This window comes from Cololabis saira, chromosome 8, assembly GCF_033807715.1.
Source record: "Cololabis saira isolate AMF1-May2022 chromosome 8, fColSai1.1, whole genome shotgun sequence".
Taxonomy (NCBI): domain Eukaryota; kingdom Metazoa; phylum Chordata; class Actinopteri; order Beloniformes; family Belonidae; genus Cololabis; species Cololabis saira.
The window spans coordinates 24,661,880-24,683,529 of NC_084594.1; the positions used below are offsets into that span (position 1 = coordinate 24,661,880).

A 21,650-nucleotide genomic window follows, 5' to 3' on the forward strand; every position below is an offset into this window, starting at 1 on the left:
TTTTGGCGTCTCTTGCCAAAGACGCAGATGAATTGCCCTTCTTGGGATGAATGCCGTTGTCTGAACCTGGTTCCACTTAAGAACAAGTTTGTTTTAGTAGAAGCCACACAGCCACATTCTTACATCGATGCGTGTGTATTTCCCAGCATTACAGTGCAGTTTAATCTTCTCTTTGGTTTATTATGTTCTTCTCCAGGAGACCACAGTGCAGAGACATTTTCTCCCTCATCAATACTTCAATTTTCTTGCCATTGAACATCATGACTCATTTATAAATGGTTCACGCACACAGCTGACTGGGAAATAAGATTTATGAATGCAACGATTCATAGCAATGGTAGAACATTTCAAACAACCAATTTATGAGACTGAACATTGAACGCTGCTTTTTTTTACTTCCACTTGTCCTTTGAATTCAAGTCTGCACTCAAACTTTTCCTGGGAACAGGGAGTCCGGATATACACCCACTCTGTTTTTCTCTTTTTCCTCTCTCTCAAGTATGGCATTTACAGAGTGTTTGTCTGCTTGATTACCATAATTCCACCAACAGCCTTAGATGCCGGTAATTTTTGGTTGTTGTGCAACAAAAGATTTGGTTCTGCTCTGGGATCTGGTTTCCTGCCTGAAAGGCTGTTACCTTGCTGTTGAAATGTGAAAGAACTGGTTCAAAAGGTGAGAAACCAGTTGTGAACGAGTACTGGAACTGCTCTGAAAAAGAGTATTTAAAAAAAATAAAGTTATATATTCTAGTTGAACTGAACATTTAAGATGAATGACCCTAAGATGGTGGAGTATAGTTGAATGTATCACTGCCGTCGGAGTTGCAGGGAGGCAGAGCCGTGCCCTGTGGTGAAAGATGACTGATGGCTTGTTCCCATGTGGAACATACCCAGCTGCTGCTTTACTCTTGTACAAAAATAAATGAATCCCTGGGATGTACAACGTTGCCAAAAAAAAAAACCCTATTGTGTATTTTTTGTAATCTGGTTTTACCTTCATGCAGAAGGAAGAGCCTTGAAAGTCAAGTGCTCTCTTGAGTCCTATGAGCGTTCTCAGTTTCACCGATATTAACTTGCGCCAAGAGTGCAAACAATGCAGTGAAGCAGTAATTACAGAGATGAAGGTCCCGGCGTCGGCTCACGGGCTCCAGGTCTGTAGGTGGCATCTCTCTGTGCAGCTTTACAGGATTTCTACACATGTACGCTACAAGCATTTAATTTTTTTTTTTTTTTTTTTTTTACATTTTTTTTTTTTATGATTTTGATATAGCTTATTTTGTGACAAATTGACTTGAATGTTTTATTTGAGATTTGCACAAATGTTTTGTTATTTGCACAACTGTCAACCTCAGTGGAAAAGTCTGCCTGTTACTGTCTACATTGTATTAATTGCAGAGTGTATTTTAATTTAATTGTTATGCAGGAAAGGGATATTTGTTTTATTTTATTCAAGAAGCATTTTTATTCTATATATGCAGGCAGTTCATTTTTATTTCATTTGTTTTATACATTTTGATATTGTGCAGACCTCTGTTAACAAAGGAACCTGTGTGACATTTGGCACGAGGCTTTGTATTAAAACTGACTGTTTTTTTAAGGGTTTGCCTCAGAAAAAAATGAAGCTAACAGAGATGCTATGCTATAATGCTTTGGGGGAAACCCCAATTAAGGCACAGAAAAAATATCGAGATATATATCGAGTATCGCCATTTAGCTAGAAAATATCGAGATATGACTTTTGGTCCATATCGCCCAGCCCTAACTTCTAGGAAAGTACATCATCTTAAGCAATGAGAACTGATATGAAAGCAGCAGAAGTGCATTCATATCAGCTGGGATAGAGGGAGGTGAAATGTCTGGCAGACTGCCAGTGGACAGGACGACACCTTTGACAGTCAATGACAACTGCAGTGCTTGTTACAATCAGGTCATTAAAATTTCATGCCCTTTACTGTGTTGCATCCAGGAGCATTCAAGCATCCGAACATCAGATGAGATTTGCTTCTGAACATGAGAGGGCTAAAATAAAATAAAAACAGTACAGTGTGTAGTGAGGCTTGAAGGATGGAGGAGGGATCTCTTTGTTGGGTCTCTGGCAAGTGCAGCTGATGGATCGTAACCAATTGTTCCATCTGGCAGCCTGTCAAGGGAGAACAAGAAACCGCCTGGCCTCCCTTCAGCTGGCAGCTGGCTGGAAATGAACAATTGATTGATTGAGCAAAAATGTAAAAAAAAAAAGGGGAAAAAAAGAGAGAAAAAAATAGTTGGCACGCTATTTTAATCAATCTGTTGTAAATGAATGATAGGTTTAGGGACGGAGCTACTCCTGGGACCGTCAAGCCATGAAAGGCGAAAGGCTGCTGACCTTGTTGGATCAAAAACCATCAATCAAGAAGGGGAAGAAGTTCATCCGTCAGTCTAACCCTAGAGATATAAAAAGGTCTACACGACCCAGTTAAAGTGAATACGTGTGATATGAAGGAGAAAAAAAAAAAAAACACACTGAAACAAAGAAATAATGTTCATTCAATATCTGTAAATTCAAATCAAGGAATTCAAGGGAAAAAAAGGCCAAATGCGAGTGTGCAGTCCTCTGAACATATAGTTCGTAAAACACGACTTGCTTTTATTATTATTTGTATCACATATTTACTTGGCAATCTTATCCCAATTACTTACCCCATCCCCCCCCCCCCCCCCCGATCAGTCAAAATGAAAGCGCATCTCTTCTTCTGGGCCTACTAATGCCTTCTCACAGGGTTTTGATTAAAACTAGGTCTTGGTTGGGCCGAGTCAGGGAGCTGATCTCTTTTTGGTGAAACCAGACTGTTTCTGACTGGGACGTACAGATTCACCTTTTGTTGGTGCTGAAGGACAAAAGTACCTCTTCTCCAGCCTCCGAGCATCCCATGTTCCCATTTGGGGAGTCATGTTGAGTCAGGGCGTTAACTAAAGCCCTGATTCCAGCTGCAGCAGTAAGGAGAAGCCGTCTTAGATCTCCATATTCCACTTGTCACGTTTCACTGTGGGCACTCGACTTTGGTTTGCAAGCTAAGGCTGATACATTTGGAGTCATTTCTTCTTGTAACTACAGTACAGACCAACAGTTTGGACACACCTTCTCATTCAAACAAATGGGGAAGTGTGTCCAAACTTTTGGTCTGCACTGTATGCCAGCTACTATTTAACATAACTGTTAGATTACAAACAGTCTCCTCCTTAGTTTACAAAAAACAAAACAAAAATGCACATTTGCGAGTGTATTCGGAATCGCATTTCAAACTTTAGTTATTCTCCTAACAGTTTCTGATCAGTAGTTCATCTAGGTAAACTTTATAGACTCCATATAATACATAAATTAAATATAGAACTACAAACAAAAGAATGGCAGCCTTAACAAAAATAAAAGGTTGGAAATGTGGTGAGAGCAACTTCCTTCATAATGTTTAAAGATAATTAAGGAAACACCCACACCCCCCAAACGAAGCAGGATGTAGGTGCCAGTCGTGCTTGGTGAAGGTACAGATAATTTTGAGTGCAGATTAACTCCTCTAGACAGCTCTTCTCTGATTACCCATCTTGTTGCTCTAAAATGGACTAACACTTAATTAAAACCAACACTTTTTGGTTTAACAGTCTTCCAAATCTCTGCTAGTTTCAGTTTGTAATCTGGTGATGCTCGCTCACCTGGTGAAACGTCCTGGAAGAGTGATTTCCATATTGTGTACTGTAAGGGCCCCATGTATTTGGATGTTGGGAAGTCCTCGTATGTCAGGTTGGTCTCATGTATCTTCCCTTTAATCCTGGGAGAGAAAAGCAGATCAATAACAGTCTAAACAGAGTTTGCTGCAAAAAGCTGGTTCTGGTCCAACACCGTTACAGGCTTAGCTAAGACACCAAAGGAGTTGATTTAAAACTTTTAAGATTTGGTATTGCATCATTTTCATTATTTGTTTCACTTCACTCATTTTGGAATGATAAAGTAAAAAAAAAAAACAACAACAATAAAATCCCTATTTCAAATGTGGGCCATGGCAACACCTGGACTCTTCTTTTCCAGCCACCCTGATTTAGGTGTGTTGGCATGATTGAGATCTTTACCTTTGACTTCTAGGTCCTGTGTTTGTAAAACAAGTCCAAATAATTAATGTCAGTGCTGATGTCTGCGTTTGCTTTCTCCAAACACAGCGCTGTGTATTAGGACTAATCCTCTCCAATTTATCTATGTCTGTAAATGTTGTTTGGAAATTGTTTCGTGTTTATTCTCATGCAGCTTTGTCGATGTAAACTGTCCTCCCAAGATCTTTGGAGAAAGAAGAGGCTTTTCTGCTGGCTAGCCATCCAAACAACTACATCCTTTTTCCAAGTTTACTGTCATGAACTTTAACATATATGAACTAAAAACACATAGCTTTTGGGTTTTTTGTAATTTCTCTGACACTGGGGTGAACTTGCTGAAATGCAAAACCTTTGGAAAGATCGGCAACTATCTTGAATATCTTCCTCTTGTGAATCTTTTTTTTTTTTTTATATATAAATGGTGGAAGGATGGATTTAGAAACAACCTTATAACCCTTCCCAGACTGACTGGCAACAGGTATCCTCCACCTGAACTTTGTTAAAACATATCTGAATGCATCAGACAAGCGACACCTGGCTGCTGCTTACTTCTTATGGAAACCATCTTAGAATTGACAGGGTTTGTTTACTTAATCAATGCTGCGTTAACTTTGCTTCTTTGCTGTAATTGGCACTTGTCTGCACATCTGAACACATTATTACAAACATTCATCTCTGTTAACAGGGGACCATCTTTTGTTGGCTATTTAACACTTTTTCCTCTCGTTTCCCCTACAAAAATAACTATTGAAGCCCAATGAAGTAATTTAAAATCATTGTAAAGTAAAAGTATTTAGCAAATAGATGAATTGTTTTCATTTGTTTCTTAACTAGTTCTGGTTTTGGCAGAAATTACACATTTAGGATTCAATTATTAAACCTGCTCAACCATGAACTGCTCAAAATAAAATGTTTGGCTGCACTCCTTATTATGATCAAATAATTTGTAGCCAACACATTTAAAACTGATGTATTTAGACAACTGATTGAATTCAAGGATAATTTGATGTCCGAATCTGTCAGTCTCACCCATATTCAAGCTTATCCATCTGCCTTAAGATATTAAACTGCTCGATTAAATCATCTTCCTGATTAAACATTACAGCTGGTTTATTTCAGGCCTAAAGCTTCATCTGTTCAGGGATTAGTTCATGCTTTTGCTCAAAGCTCATTTTTCTCCTATATGCCAGTAGCGTTAGTGTGAACACACATTTAGCATGTTGTGGGGTATTATAACAACTTTCAATGCCCATAATTCACATTAAACCCAATCCTCTTTAGCGTACATTTACTCACAACTGCATATTGGATAGAGCTCAGGGCAGGCAACGCACCTCTCGGATGTGACGGCTACACCCTCCAGGAAGTCGTGACGGCCCGACTCGTTGAGGCGCTCCTGCAGGATCTGGATGCCTTCCTTGACGTCACGCAGCTGCTGACTGTAGCGCTGGATCTTGTGCTCGATGTCGGCCAGCTTGCGGGCCGTATCCATCTCCAGCTCCTCCAGCATGCTCTTCTGGCGCTCTCGCAGGAAGCGATGAAGACGCTCAAATGCATCCCCGATGGTTGCACGCAGACTCTTCGCCGAGGACTGGAAAAGGGGGGAAACAAAACATGGTCTGCATTGAAAAACTGAGTATTTTTCACACCTGTTCAGCATGTACATGCTCCGAGCTTAAAAGGCTCTGTGGGATGTATGCGCCTTATGGTTTTATGGTGAATTAGTAATGGGAGGAAAGACTTCGCTTGAGAAAAATAATCCAAAGTGACAACCAGAAAGTGGTCACTAAGGGCAACACGAGTGGGAGGGCCAGCAGACAGACATTAAAGCTGAAACCAATAATTTTGCTGAGCAGTTTGCAAAGAAATGCAACATTTAAAAGTAAAAAAATAAATTTGCCGGTATTATGAGCGCCTCTGTGCAGGAAAACCTTTGTTATGACACATCATTTTGACTGGAAACAGTTCCCCTCTCTTGAGTGCTGATTGGACTGTTAAAAAGCAAAAGGGTGCAGTGTTCTGGTCTCCACTGACAGGGACCAAACTAAATCTGTGTTTCTGCTCGCTTTTATTTACCATAACTCAGTCGAGCTGGGAGTCATTTTCAGGGCTATTTCCCTTTTTGGTCCTTTTACTTTAGCTTTGCAGGGTTCAGAAGACCCACAGCAGGGCCTTTTTGAGGTCTTCTCCCACTTTTGTTTTATTTGGCCGGGGCTGCCACCTCATGTGTTCTGTAAGCATTTTTTATATTATGTTTTCTTTAAGCTTGTGCTGCATGCTGGTGTACTTTTAAGCGTTATTGTTACTAAGAGCCTTTGTTTTATTTTGAGACTGTAACAAGATCTAAAGAAGAAACGAGTCAACATGGACATTACACAGAATTATTCATCTGAACATTATTTGAAGCTCCAGAAAAGAGCATCTAAAAATAATTAAAAATAAAAAAATTACAGCAGAGTAAAAGTGTGCAGACAAGGCAGCGATGGGGGAAATTAATTTGTAAGAATTTTAGATGAATACTTTGTCTGAATTTTCAGCCGATTCTAATATATTTTTTTTTTAAAGTTTAAAAAAAAAAAAGGAAAGAAAAAGTGAAGCATTAAGGAGTGATGTGATCTTAAATTTTTCTTCCCCAAGAATTCAATCAATCCCTTTCAGAGAGCAGACCCCTTCCTGCTGTTCATCGCAGGGAAGAGACAGGTAATCTCACTTTGCCTCAGGGAACTTGTTATGACTATTTCTCAGCAACCATCAACACTCAGACATTAAGCTGAGCTGCGAGACAGCCCTCCTACCAAGCCAGGAGCTGGAAACTGATTGTGTGGAATAGGTGGAGGAGGACCCGAAGCAAAGCAGCCATCAGTTACGCTGACACGTTTGCTGATTCGGCCCAGCAGGCTGTGGTGGCAGCGAGTGGGCGTCTGCAGCCCTTGGAGAAGGCAGGCCGGCCACTTTTCATGGGAGCAACTCATTATCAAATGAATCCTCTGGTGAACACATGGAACAGGGAGATACTCCTGAGGGACATGATCTCAGGACTCAGACCGGAGCTCAAGAGAGCTACATGCAGTTAAAAAAATAGATAAGTAAATAAAAGTGAGCTGCACGTAATCTTAGTGCCAAGATCCGTTTACAAGCTTTGTTTCTAATGAAACAAGGGGAAAATGTAGAGACATTTCATTATTTCAAAAACATTTCATTATCACAAAATCAAAAATTAATGCAGTCATAGTTTAACCTATTGGAAGGAAGAATAATCTGTAAATGGATGGAAAACGAATGGGTAGAGATGGGAATCGAGAAGATTTATATGTTACTTTTTGTAAGAACCGTTTACTCTCTGAATTTAGAACCGGTTCTTGTTCAAAAACCAGTCCACTAGTGCTCCTAGTGTTTCAATTCCCTTTTCGATTCCAGTGGGCACAAATGACGTCGCTGCGCAAGTTGCATTGCAACGTGTGTAAGCCAGCAGTCAATAGTAAACATGGCACCCAAGAGATACAAATGTTCGAAAGTCTGGTTACATTTCAGTAAAAAAAAAAAAAAAAAAAAAAAAAGACAACAGGGCAACTTGCAATATTGGCCAAGTTAATTTTTCGTCAAAGGGAGGAAATACTACAAAAATGCAAAAACAGTTGCGCACACAGCATGGGATAACAATTAATGAATGTAATGAATGTTGCGTTTTCGACACCTGACCAACATCAGTAAATCTCAACCCAGCAGCAGCAACGTTAGCATGTCCTCAACTAATAATACTGCAAGTAACTAATTAACAGACGAAGGCTGCCTATCATTTGAGCGGCATTTGCTTGTCCTTTTTTTCCCCAAATGAGAATCGATAGACTCAAATCATTTAGCAGAATCAAAAATGGAATTGGAATCGTAAAGATCTGATCAATTACCATCCCTACATGTGGGATGAGCTCCTTTCCAATGAGTTGGGAGGCCAACATCTAGCAGTCGGAGTGAGAGAAATGTCACAGTTGAGGCTGGATGTGAAGTTAGCAACATCAAGCTGTTGGCTCAAAAGAAAAAAGGGAGAGAAAAATAAAGTTCCCTTAAGACTGCTGTTTCTGCAGCGACTTGTACAGAGTCCATAGATTTGGTGTCCTTAAAAACAGAATAATTGCTTTGTGTGTGAGCAGATGTTCATGGTTTCACTGAATAAGATGGGGTGCAGAGACTGAAGGGCTGCTCAATACAACAATTTATGATTCAATTTCACTTCAAACCAAAGCAGCTGGAAAGGACTGAAGACTGTGGGTAAACAGACATTTATAAGAAGCAAGATTTATACATTACTGTCTGAACTTAGTTATTTAAAATGCAAACATGTTTATTGCTATGATAAAAAGCTTCCTCTGGCTTGCACTTGAACATAAGGATCCTTTTGAATGTCCAAGTTATTCCTCCTAATGTCTTGCTCCTAATAACCTACTCCAGTCCAGATATTTACGTCAAAACACGATACATGTTAGAAAAACATTGCTGAAAACATGACAAAATAAAATGTACTAAATTGTTGAATTAAACTGAACTGAACATTAACTTCCCTTTAGCTATGAGCCTGACTGTTGAGCTCCGATATTGTACAGCTCTAAAATTGTCAATATATTTTATGTGTACACATATGTTTCAAGAGAATCTCACTTCTGTTGCCAACCATGAAAGCTGACAGTCCCTGAGTGAATGTGGCTCAAATACTGCTCATTTCCCCCCCCCACAGTTTAAAAAAAAATACACTATATTATTCATTGTATGGTCTATATAAGACCCCGTCCACACGTAGCCGGATATCTGCGGATATCTGCTAAACCGGAGATATTTTCCTACGTTTGGACCTGTCATCCACACGAAAACGCAAATAAACGAAGGTTTAAAAAAACTCCGGGCAAAGTGAAGATTTTTGAAAACTCCGTTTATGTAGATGCGTGTAGACACACACAACCGGAGTTTCGCGTTTTTGAACGTCACATTATGCGCAGAAACAACAACAAATCTGCTCTGACGTGCGACTTTTGTTTACTACAGAACTACAGATGATCCACCATCTGTTCTCCAAGCTATTTATTAAATAAATGGTCTCTGGTCTTGACCACCATTTGCTGCGTTACACCGACACAGAGGCTACGCCGTAGGGTACGCGGCGACGCCCACCCTACGGTGTAGGGCCCGCGGAGCCCCGCGGAGCCCAGCCCGCGGAGCCGCGGAGATGCAGCTTCCCCGGGAGCCGCAGATGATCTACAGGTTAGAATGCTTATGAATGTGGTCGAAAACGCAGATCTTCGGTTACGTGTGGAAGGGTTTTTTTTTAAAAACGATGTAATGTGGATGCAAATTTTTTTATAAACGGAGGGGGGAAATATTCGTTTTTAAAAATACCCGGCTACGTGTGGACGGGGTCTAAATGGGCTATGACAAATCAATAAATCATTTATCACTGCTTGAAGGAGATATGGTGTGGAACTCTGGGCGTGAATGCGGTTCACTTGGGTCACTGCAAACACAGCAACCACACTGCAGTGCGACCCAACGGTCGCAGCGAGACCTCTGACGAGGTGGTCCATTTGTGGTGTGGAAGCTCCTCGACCTTGAGTCGACAACTATAGGCAGAGTCCACACGTTTGAGTTGTGGGTTGTCAGAGCACGTGAACAAACCTGGCCAAAGTAGAGCTCATACTCGTGGACAATTGACTCAGCCACAGCCAATTTCTATTGATTTAATGATCCTCTCATACAACAACATGACCCCAGATCTTTTGTAACTCTTTTCTGACTTCTTGTGACAACTTTGCAGCAAATGTTTAAATGTTTCACTGCTAAAAAGTTGAGAAAATCCTTTCCCTATCCCAGTGGTGATGAGTTTACCCCAAGTCCTTCTGACTGCTTATAAAACTGTAATCGAAATTGGAGGGAGTAAAAACGAGCGACTTCTACAGAGCCATTTGACGATGCAATGAATGCCAATGAAACACTTTCCCATTGCATTCAAAAGCCAGATGTTAGCAATTATTGGGGAGTTTTTTTTTTTTTCCCAGGAGCGTCAGAAGCGCTTTGTATATACGATTACTGGAATGAACAAATTACTCAGATAAAGATAATTGTGAGTAACAGCTGGACTAAAAATATTCAGTTAAACATTTATAACTCATTTAGAATTGAAGCAACATGTATTTGCTTTTCAAGCTTGGAGGAAAATGCGTATCGCAATCACATTTTTAAGACACACAAATCATCATATTTAGAAAATATTGATAAAAAAACCAGTGTCAATAATGAATAGGGCTGCCACTAATGATTATTTTCTTGTCGATTAATCTAACGATTTTTTTTTTTAGATTAATCTTATGATCTATTTCCACTTTTCGATACTTCTTTCAGTTAAATGCTAACAAATAATATATTTTACCAGTTTAACAATTTTCTTACTTTAAAAAAAAATTAAAAAATTAAAAATTAATTAAATTAAAAAAACATTCATACATAAACAAACGCAAGTGTCTTTGGGGATTTTTTGGTTTATTCAGAACAATCTCCATAACTAACGTAATTTATTCAAACCCTCAATAGTGCAAACACTGTTTAAGACATCACTTTGTGTAAAAGTTCATAATTCTAACATCAATTCTGCCCAAAGCTGTAAGTCTGAATGGTTTTCCATCACTAGTGTTAATCACTGCACAATTCACGTTGAATATGTTACATTTTTAATCTTAAATTATCTTTTACCAGGGGATGCCACACAGCGGGCTTCGTATTTGCCAATATTGTTATATTGACAGACAGTGTTGGTCAAGTTACTTTGAAAAAGTAATTAGTTACCGATTACTGAACCAAAAAAGTAATCCTGTTACTTAACTGGGTACGCGGCGACGCGGACATACGGTGTGTGTCGCCGTATACCGTACGCCGTAGGCTCTGCGTTGGTGTAACGCGGAACCATAAATAGGCCTTGACTTGAGCGGCGCAAAGTCATGAGATATTTTCACAAAACAAATACTGCAACGCAGTAACGCAGCCTTCTTTCAGAAAAGTAAAGGTAATCTAATTACTGTTTTTGCAATTGTAATCCCTTACTTTACTTGTTACTTGAAAAAAGTAATCGGATTACAGTAACGCGTTTCTGCCCATCACTGTTGACAGACAGAACAAACATGACATTAATAGAAATCAATATTGTTAAGTTTTAAGTGCTCAAAAAAAGACACCCAAATAGGCTGAAACACTTTGAAGCAGGTAAGCTGTCCGGCATCATTGTTTTATTTATTTTTTATTTTTTTTTACACCAGAAAATGATCAAACCAAGGCTTGAAGGCGTGAAAACTAGACCTATTGATATTTCCTTCTTTTTTGCACTTTAAATGGATATTGAAAGACCCATTTGAGTTATTTATTTTTTAGTTATTTCACAATAATTATTGTGAAATTATTATTTCACTAGTTATTTTACAGTCGTATAATTCAGGCAACAGCTCAAAAAACATTTTTAATAACACTAACCCACATTAATATCGGATGGGATCGAATCAAATGGTGATAAAAAACAGAAAACAGAAGGGCTAATACAGTACAGCCCTTCTTTTTTACTTGAAACCTTTGGGAAACGACGCACGGCAAAAAAGGGGCCATTCTTAAAGTGTGGTGCAGCGCATAGATGGCGGGGGAATATGAACTGGCCTGAAACATTTTTTTCAGTCAAAAATATTATTTTTGCTTTAATCCCTGAATTCATTAATCTATTATGAAATACATATTACTAATACACTGAAATGTAGTAGAAATGTAAAAATTTGGTTAGCGTGTCGATAAACGATGTGCGCTCCTAAAATTTCTGATTGTGCCCCTAAAACCTTTCAGTTAGGGGCTACTGTGCTCCTAGTGAAAAAAGTTAGTCTACGGATATGGAGGAGTATAATAATAATAATAATAATAATAATAATAATAATAATTAATAATAATATGCAGGAGTCAACAACTGAACGGGGAGCACTTAGTTTTCTTTTTTTTTTTCTCTCTCTTTTTTTTTTAATTTTTTTTTTTTTTTTAAATTTAATTTAATTTTAATTTATTTTATTCATTTATTTTTATTTATTTTTTATTATTTTTTTTTTTATTATTATTTAATTTTTTTTTTTTTTTTTTTTTTTTTTATTATCTTTTTATCTTTGGAGGTACTGTCATGTACTTGTTTGTTTACTTGCTCTCATGGTGCGTCCCTCTCCCTCTAGTTGTATTGTGTTTATGAAATAAGAATGGAAATAAGGATTTGTGAAAATAGGAATTTTGGCTAATACATAAAAGAGTGAAGTGTAAGGGATGTATAGGGGAGGGAGGTAACAGGGGGGCTGGAAGGTATTTAAAGGCATGTTAGGCCTCTCTTTGCTTTGTTTGTGTTTGTTGTTTAGATATGTCCTTTTAATTATTCATGTATTTATTTATTTATTTTTTTTTTCTTCGTGTATTTTTTCGTGTATTTTTTTTCTGTTATACTGAACGTCACTATGGTGTGGCACATAGAAAAATAAAGTAAAAAAAAAAAAAAAAAAAAAAAAAAAAAAAAAAAAAAAAAAAAGAAAAAAGTTAGTCTGGAGCCCTGTACAAGTAAATCGTCCCCCATGTGGGGTGCGCTCTTATGATTGGCTGAAACAAAGGATGACATCTGATTGGTTGCAGATCCTTCAGTGTTAAAAAAACGCATTTGTGTATCGAGTCACGTCAGGGAAGTCTCTCAAAAGTCCCACGCAATCCAGTGCAGCTCACAGACAAAAACGTTTGTAAATCTGGTAATATTTGTGTGTGCATCAAAAACACATTTGTGTATCTTGTCCTACGCGCGTGTGAATTGTTCTGTGCATTTGTGAATTTCGTCCTGTGTATTTGTGGATCGGCGTGTGCATTTGTGAATTATGAGACCGTTCTAGCTCCATACTGCTTTGTATGAGAACTTTGTAAGGAGAATGCTACCGTACCTTGGTCTCAGTGAGCTGTCTCTGCAGGAGCTGCAGAGCTTCGGTGTGTCCCCTCTCACTATCCTGCAGTGTGGCCAGCTGCTCCTTCATCTCCCTCTGCAGAACAAACAAGTCACAGATCAACAACTGGTGACTTGACGTATTTACATACAGTATGTCAGAGCAGATGGGCCAAAGTCTAGAACCGAATTCATCTGGTCAGCTTCTGCTAAGCGAGTGCAACAATCACATCAGAAGCACTGCTACTTGTAGGCTCATACCAAGGCTGCCTCGTCCAGCCTCTACCCCCAAGTAAAAATACTAGACAGAACGTGGGAAACAAGAAAAAATTTTAAAATTGTGGAGATTCTCAGATGGGTCTCATCTGTCGTCAGAAACATGCTGACGGAACCAAAACTAATCTCCAAGCTGTCCAAACTGAGGCAATGCAGAAACACAGCAGGATGGTTGGTATCACACAAGTTGAAGGGGTTCATGCAACTCCCTTTTGATCACAATTTTCACAAACAAGAGCAGTGCAAAAATGGTCAATTATATATTTAAAAAAAGCATTCGCCCAGCTTTCTTGTAGAGCATGTGGTTAATTCTATTATTGAAATGAAAACCGCATGTGTTGTTTTTATTGCTCCTAGAACAAAAACTCCTAAAGACTTCTAAAGTGCTCCTCTAAAGACTTATAAAACCAATGTAATTTCTCAATGAAACTAACCTCATCCTCTATTCATTCTGTACTGTATCAAATAAATGACCTTTGCTACTAATTACTATGAATTAAACAAAAAAGTGTCTTTTTTTTAAAATGTAAAAAAGCAAAGGCAGATAATTTGTTCAATTTTATTATAAAAATGTCTTGATACTGAGAATGAGATTTAAAAAATATCAACATCTGACATAAATCTGTAAATTAAGTCATTTTATCTGACTTTGGGCTGTGGGGGCAGAAACGCTAAGCTCCGTCTACGTCACGCTCCACCCTGCTTCCAGGCATATTTGCTAAAATAACCTGCATGCACTCTTCCATAAGATCCAAGTTTCCCCTCTTCTGAACACCGACTGGATTACATGAAAGCATCGGTTTATCGTGATCTGTAAAACCACCAACACTCAGCTATCGAATGATGGTGAAAGAAAACAAAGAAAAAAAAGATAGAACTTATCTTGTTTGACAATAACATGTTAAGTTTCCATGCACTCGTCAAGGAACAGAGGGCTGAGGCGCTGCTGGCGTGACAGCAACTGAAATCCTCGTCCTTGATTAATAGCTGCAAAAGTGTAAAGGGTAAATGCGGACTGTGGAGATGAAGCACGGTTCCTAGCAAGGACAGTAACAGAAAACGATTGTTGGTGCAGAGGGGGAGCGTGACTCTCCATGTTAATGACAGGAGTGCGGCAGGCTCAGTGGGCTCTCCGCCTCATCGCTACGCATTTGTCTGCAGCAGGTCAAAGGCAGCTCCCACACAAGGAGACAGACCAACGCTGACAGAGAAAACACACTTCACTTGTCTGCTGCAAACTGATCGGGGAAACTTTGACGTTTGTTGCCGTAAAACTAACGGATGCTTATATCCTCTGTGGAATGCTTCCTCCAACAAAATAATAAATGTTTAAACTATTCCTGTAACTGAACAGCACATTTAAAGGGGACCTATTATGGCATTTAATGTCTATTTTAAACAGACCTTGAATGTCTTAAAAACAAGCTTTTGATTGTTTTTTCTATATAAATTAGAAATTCAGCCTCTGAGCCATGTCTTTATCTTTACCGTTTCTAACCTCATTCTCTATGAAGGATTCTGAGTGGGTGGGGAGGCTATGATAATGAGGCACTGTGCTGATTGGCTGCCTGAATGACGCTATGAAAAAAATGGCGGAAGCTCCGGGATTAAGCCTGAATTATGGTTCTGCGTTAAATCGACGCAGACACTACGCTGTAGGGTACAGCATAGCCGACGGCGTACCCTACACCGCAGGCTCTGCGTTGGTGGAACCATAAATCAGCCTTTACACCGTGTCGTGCATGTGATGCGAGCGAGCGTCAGCTACAAAATCAATTCCATTGCTTTATTTTCTATTGGACTGTCCTAACTGGCCGCGAGCGACGCGGCGCAGCGCAACGTGCCGTTTTGAGCTGAACATTTGTCGGACACCCTGCTTCTATTTTCTTCCTGTCGCTCGCGTTGAAAGCGCTGTAGGAAACAGTCATGGATGAGGAACGGCTGATCCAGTTATTTGAAATGAGAAGTTATCTCTATGATTCCTCCTCATTTCACTACAAAAACCTCAAGTGGCAGCTGGCTGGAGGGAGATGGACAGAGAGCGTCCGATGTCACGCAAGTGATGCGATAGTCGGACACTCGCATGCAGTTACACGGTTATAGTTGTGGGCGTGGTTTGCATTTTGGTTACGTAACGAAAATGCGCAGAATCTGAATGACTCGTAGAAGCCACAGACTGGACGGCTCATCCGGGCGGCTGTACAGATACTGCAGAATTTGGTTGCTTTCCTCCTTCTGAGTTGGCAGGCTGAAGGGAGACCACTTTATATATGTTAAAGCAAGAAAAAAAAAAAAAAAAAAAAAAACTTGTTTTTCATAATAGGATTTTTTTAACTAAAATCCACAAAACAAGATGCATACCCAACAACCACCTTTTTCGAAACAGTGAAAATTAAACTTTTGTGAAACACACACCCCTCTCAAGCTCTAAACCTCCTCGATAACATGCAATTACCCAATCCTCTAATCTAGAAAGAATTGTTCCTCAGATGAGGATTTTACATAAGATTTCTAGCACAGGTAAAAAAAAAAAAAGGTGTCTTTTACATGTGTATAAAACCCTGGACTTATAGGTGAGTGGTATCTAGAGAAGGTGTCACGTGATGACATTAAAAACAAAGTGCACATAAGTACATAAGTTCCTGGTATAAGAAGACACACCCAAATCTGTGTAGTAACACACTCCTGTGTTTCATCCTTGTTTCCATACCGACTAGTGCAGGTCTGACATGGCATTTCCTTCGTACGTCAAGCTGCAGGAAATGGGGCCACAACTGAAAGATTATAAATCTAAAACTCATTTTGTACAGCCATTTGTTTCCTTCTTCATTTTACTGTTCTTTTATGTCAGCAGTTCTTGGTAGATATACATCGTTACTCATGAACAAGCTAACATACTTCTGGTGCATGTTTCCAGGAAACTCAACATGAGCTGATTAAATTCTTCTGCTGATGTTACAGCTGTGAGCTTGATTATATTCAGCAGCTTGTTCAGGATGTAGAGAATTTTATTGGCAGCCTTAATGAAGAGGTGAAAAACAAAATGCGGTCTTGCGGCGTGAATAATAAAAAAAAGCTCACAGCAGGAGAACCACACACACGCACGCACGCACGCACGCACGCACGCACGCAGAAAGGAAAAAGAAAAAAAAAGTCATGCTCTTTACTTCCACACTGGAGGACATGCAGAATGTCGAACAATTAAGGCATCTAATTACGCTGGGATCCGTTTCATGGCATTGTTCGGTAACGAGCACAAGCCCCAGCAGAGGACACAATAATTCAAGACGCTGAAAATGATCTCCACAAGGTCAGGCTGGAATAACCTTCATCAAGCTGGGGGTGTAAATCTTTCAGGTAGACAAGGTGAGTTAACGGCAATGAAAGCCCTGCAGTCATGAAAGTCAGCCGTAAGCTTTATTAGCCTGTTGCAATTTATCATGAACACGATTTTGCCCTGACATTCAGTCTTCAAGGTTATTAGGACCCAAAATGTTAGCAGAAGCTTCTTCCACTTTATTCTACAGTAACTATGAATATGAAAAAAGGCAGAAAAAAAGGGAACACACTGCATTCACTGAGAGACAGCCTCCAGTGGAACATAAAGACACAGGCGGTCTCTATCAAACTATATCAGTTGATTAACTTGAGCTTTGTGAATAGTTGTGATCATCCGTAGGCAAAAGGATTTAAGGCCAAATTAAAAAAGGTTTCACTTGTCTGTTGTAGCAGCATCATGGCTTCATGATACCAAATGACTTCAAGCGAGGTTGAAATTATAAACAAAAAGCAGACCAACAAAAATGTATTAGGCTGCAGACTCCTGCGCATTTGTTCCAAGATATCAACTGAACCTCAAATTGTGCATTATTCATCCAGCATCAGCAGAGCCTGCGGTCTCAAGAGGGCAGCTACTGTAGCCTAAGCTCAGCCAGCAGAGGAGGCTGAGGCCAGCTGAGCTGACTGAGCAGGACTGGCCCAGAGGGCTGGAGGATGGGGACGTATGCAAACACCTGCTCTCTGGTACGACACAGGCAGCCTGAGACAAGAGCATGTGCTGTATTACACTGAACCTTTGATATGGGACTGATCATTATTAGAACTGCAGAGAATGTACATGTAGTGGAGGAGATATATGGTGGCCAAATGTACACCGAATTAGAATCAGCCTCCAGCTCCATGTGTGGAGTGAGTTTCAAATAGTCGTATGTGCTGCTGATTCATAAAATTAAACCTCACCTGTGATTACGCATTAACAACAATTTCTCAAAGAAGGAGTCGCGCACAAATCTGTCTGCGCTGATGTTATCTGTAACAGAATGGCAAGATTGCTTGAATTATTTCTATTTCAGCAGCTCCACTAGGATCTCGCACAGTGTTTGCATGGGGGCTGTGACCCCCACAGCCACAGAGTTAATGGGAAAACTTATCTGCAAAAGCAGTATCCAGAAAAGTGTGAAAGGATGAGTTTTTAAGGCGCAAAGACTGGCGGAGGATCTCCACTCTGGAGTGTGAGAACAAATGTGTACGAGGAATATCTGAAAACAATATTCCCCAAAGAAAAAAAAAAAAAATCAGAACAGATTTGCATGAATCTCCTGCTACAGTGCATAGTATATTTAAATGATTCATGGAAGCTGGACAATTTTCAGTCCATAAAAAGGACAAGGGCGCAGGCCTAAGATGGACAGCCATCATCTCCAATCCCTCAGATGGCAGTGGATCAAGAACCACCATTTTAAAACATTTGATATAGTCACATGAGCAAGTGATAACTCGCGAAAAAATTGTCAGTTGATTCAAAACAGAGCTATATTACAAATAAAACGTGAGTTTCACTGAGGGGGAGCAAAAAAAGAACCCTTATGCTAACCTTAGCCAGGAGATGGCATTCCCATCTCCTGGCTGAGAGGCATCTGGGATGAACCACCAATTGGGTAATTACACATCTGTGATGACGGCACCAATGTGAAAGTTATGTTGATATTTTAGGGCGATACATGCTGCCTGCTGACATATTTTCCAGGGACATCCATTAATTTTTCAGCATGACAATACCAAACCACATTCCACTCACACGGCTAAGGGAGTGGAAGGTCCAGTTACTAAACTTGCCCACTTGCATTCCTGATCTGTTTTTATTTAAGAATTTTGGGGGAAAAAAATAAAAAAGTGACATGCTTGCAGGAAGAAAGGCTCCATCACTTGATATCCTTCATGCCAAAAAACTTTAAGACCTTTAAAAATAAAGTATGATAAGGAATGGCGACATCGGACAGTAGTCAGAGCATTCCTGTTCCAACATTTTTTAAACTTTGCTGCAGGCCTGAAATTCAAAAATAGATGTGAATTAACCAATGACATAAAATGATTGAAAAAAAAAAAGAAAAAAAAAGGAATGTTTGGTTCACACTGTCTGCAAAAGGAATAAAAGTCAAACTACATCACTCGATTTTATTTTCATTTTACACAAACTTATTCCTGATTTAAGGGTTGGAAGCACATGAGGGGTTGCCAAAAAAAAAGTAACTCACTAATATTTCTATTGAGTAGTTCTGATTATTTCTTTCCAAATTTTTCAGCAAGATCTTTTATTGAGGATGGAAGAGCTGCCCACAGTCTTCTCCATCACACTTCAAAGATCTCAGTGGGGTTAAGGTCTGTACTCTGTGTGGTCCCAATCAATGTCTGTGTGTCTCATGCTCCCTGAACCACTCTTTCACAATTTGAGCCCAATGAATCCTGGCATGGTCATCGTGTAATACGCCTGTGCCACCAGGGGGAAAAAAATAAAAAATAAATAAAATAAAAATCCACTGATGGTATAACCTATATATCACTATATTTGCATAACTGCACATAATGTTGCTGAACCTAGACCTGACCACTGCAGCAATTCCAGATCATAGCACTGCCCCCACAGCCTACAGTAGGCACTAGGCTTGATGGATGCATAATTTAATCTGCCTCAGTTCTTGCCCTGATGCATCAATCAGTCTGGAACCGACTAAATCTGGACTAAGACCACATGAGCTTCTTCCATTGCTCCAGAGTCCAAACTTTATGCTCCCATTTCTGCAAAATTTGCCTCACTGAAAGGTGTTTTTCTTAAGGTGTTAAGTTCCCCTTCACACTGTGCATGTGGAATTTGCTCTTATGTTTAATAATGAAAGTAACAGAGTTCTACTGTTTTGATTGTTTTATTTCACCTGATGTTTAAATGATTATCGATCACGACCTTTGAAGATATTTTTTCATCACATTTCTTCCTCAAAGATTATGGCTCCCCACTACCCTTCCAGTTTTCAGTAATACCTTGGGCAGTTAACCCAATTTCATCTATAGTACTTAGATGTTTTCTTTGCTTGATGCATGCCAATACTTTGTAACAGATTAACACCTTTTCTACGACCACAGGATGCGTCTTTAGACATGATTGTTTAAGAAGTGAGAAGCTACTCACTTCATCAGTTACTGTTCAATAACTTGTTGACAAAAACAATCATCCATGCAGCAATTATCCAATGAGAAGATTTTACCTGTTTGCTTGGTTAAATCCAGGTGGTGACTTTGGTTCATGTAATTTTTTGGGTGGCTTTAACACATCTGTGGGGCCCACTGAAATATTATCACCATCTACCAAACCCTGCAATAGAAAGCTCTACACAAGAAGACCTGTTCGCTCCCAATGTGATCCAGGGCATTATCACAAATGACCCTCTTATCTACTACTTCAATCTCATCCGTAACATTTGGGAAAAGCAGTACCATCATCAGCCCTCTGAATATAGGCCACGTCATGTAAATGATGAATGCTTGGAGGCAGCCGCTTTACTTTCTGGAGCAAGAAAGGGCACACTGTATGCATATTTATTACCCAAAACATGAACATCTAAGAAAAAGAAAAACAACACAGCAAATCAGTCCTACTATATTTATCCTCCAAGTGAAAAAGATTCATGATGTTTGGACTGCTGACAAAGGTCTGCAGAGTGTGTGGATGTGGAGGCAGGTGTGTGGCAGCCCCAAGGCACCAAGTAGGTGGAGGAGTTTTAAAAAAGAAGAAAAAAAAAAAAAAGACTAGTACATTTCAGAGCTGTAAATGTAAAGTTTGATCATCTACACAGAGAAGGAGAAGCTATTAAAGAGGAGCAAGACTGCTCCTGGCACTAGAGTGGAAATCTGAGAGGCGATGACCGATGAGAGTCTGTTGCTGGTATGAAACACTCAATGCTTCACCTTCAGCCTTGAGGCTTTTATAGCTGATCCTCTCCTGTCTGCCGTGCAGGACTAGCTTTCACACAGATATTCAATTAACAAGACAAAGATGTGTACATTTTTCTTAGCTGGAAAAGAACAATTTGCCAGAAAGCAATTTTAATTTCTTATAAAAGCTTCAAATGGAATTTCTCAATGACTCTCACTGCAGCAACCAGTCCCTCTTTTAAGAGCCATCAGTCAACCCTGTCAGAGCAAGATGCTAATCTCTGAGGGGGCTATACATCATGGCAAGAGGTAACTGAAGAAAGAGGAGAAAAACCAAGATATTAAAAATAAGCACTTCCTTTGGGCTTGTGAGACAACATGACACTAAAAACATACAAAACAAAGCTTCCCACATCATTCACAGAGACGAAACAATGACTATGATGGTCTACTTAAAGGAGATGAAATTGAGGCTTCTTAGACCTTTTTAAATTACCTTTTGTTAATGGTCAGCCCTGCTCTATTTGAAAGAGAAAACGACTTCGTTCAAAATCCCACTAGTGTTTGTAATGTCTGCAACTAGTGTGAGAGCAAGGTTTTTTTTCCAAGGACGCTCAGTGTAAATAAAATGTGGTGGACATGAACTCTGATTGGATTCTCAATATATCTGACTTGTCCCCTTTTTAAAAAAAAAAATAAAATAAAAAATGTGAGAGCAATCAAGACCCCAACACTCATGTGAAGGACCATATATCCTAAATCCATTGTCTTTTCACTGTCACTATTCATTTCAACCAAATAAGCTTTAAATAAGCTCAGACCTAGGATGGTCAGCATGTTGTTAATATGCAGTTGCATGACATCCAGAGCCCAACGGCAGGGATAACAAACACATTTGTTTCCCTCTACCTCATCTTAGCAGCGTTGTTGCAGCTAGAAGCTGCTCTGCTGTATCTGGTCTGCATGCACTAAGCAGACTACAGCTCGCCAACAGCGCTATCTGATCAAATAATGTGTATGCCTGCTTCTTCATTCAGTCAGCTAAATATCTAAGAAATATACCTCTTTTTATAAACGA

At 39.5% G+C, this 21,650-nt stretch overlaps 1 protein-coding gene across 1 annotated transcript in view; it reads right to left on the bottom strand.

Moving 5' to 3' along the window:
• Window positions 1–21,650, bottom strand: part of trim62.1 (tripartite motif containing 62, tandem duplicate 1) — a 39,846-nt gene that overhangs the window by 2,328 nt on the left and 15,868 nt on the right. The window contains exons 3-5 of the mRNA XM_061728547.1: window positions 13,092–13,187; window positions 5,454–5,710; window positions 3,688–3,803 (exon numbers count right to left, since the gene is read on the bottom strand). Of these exons, the coding sequence (XP_061584531.1) occupies window positions 3,688–3,803; window positions 5,454–5,710; window positions 13,092–13,187 (469 nt within the window). The remainder of the gene's footprint in view (window positions 1–3,687; window positions 3,804–5,453; window positions 5,711–13,091; window positions 13,188–21,650) is intronic.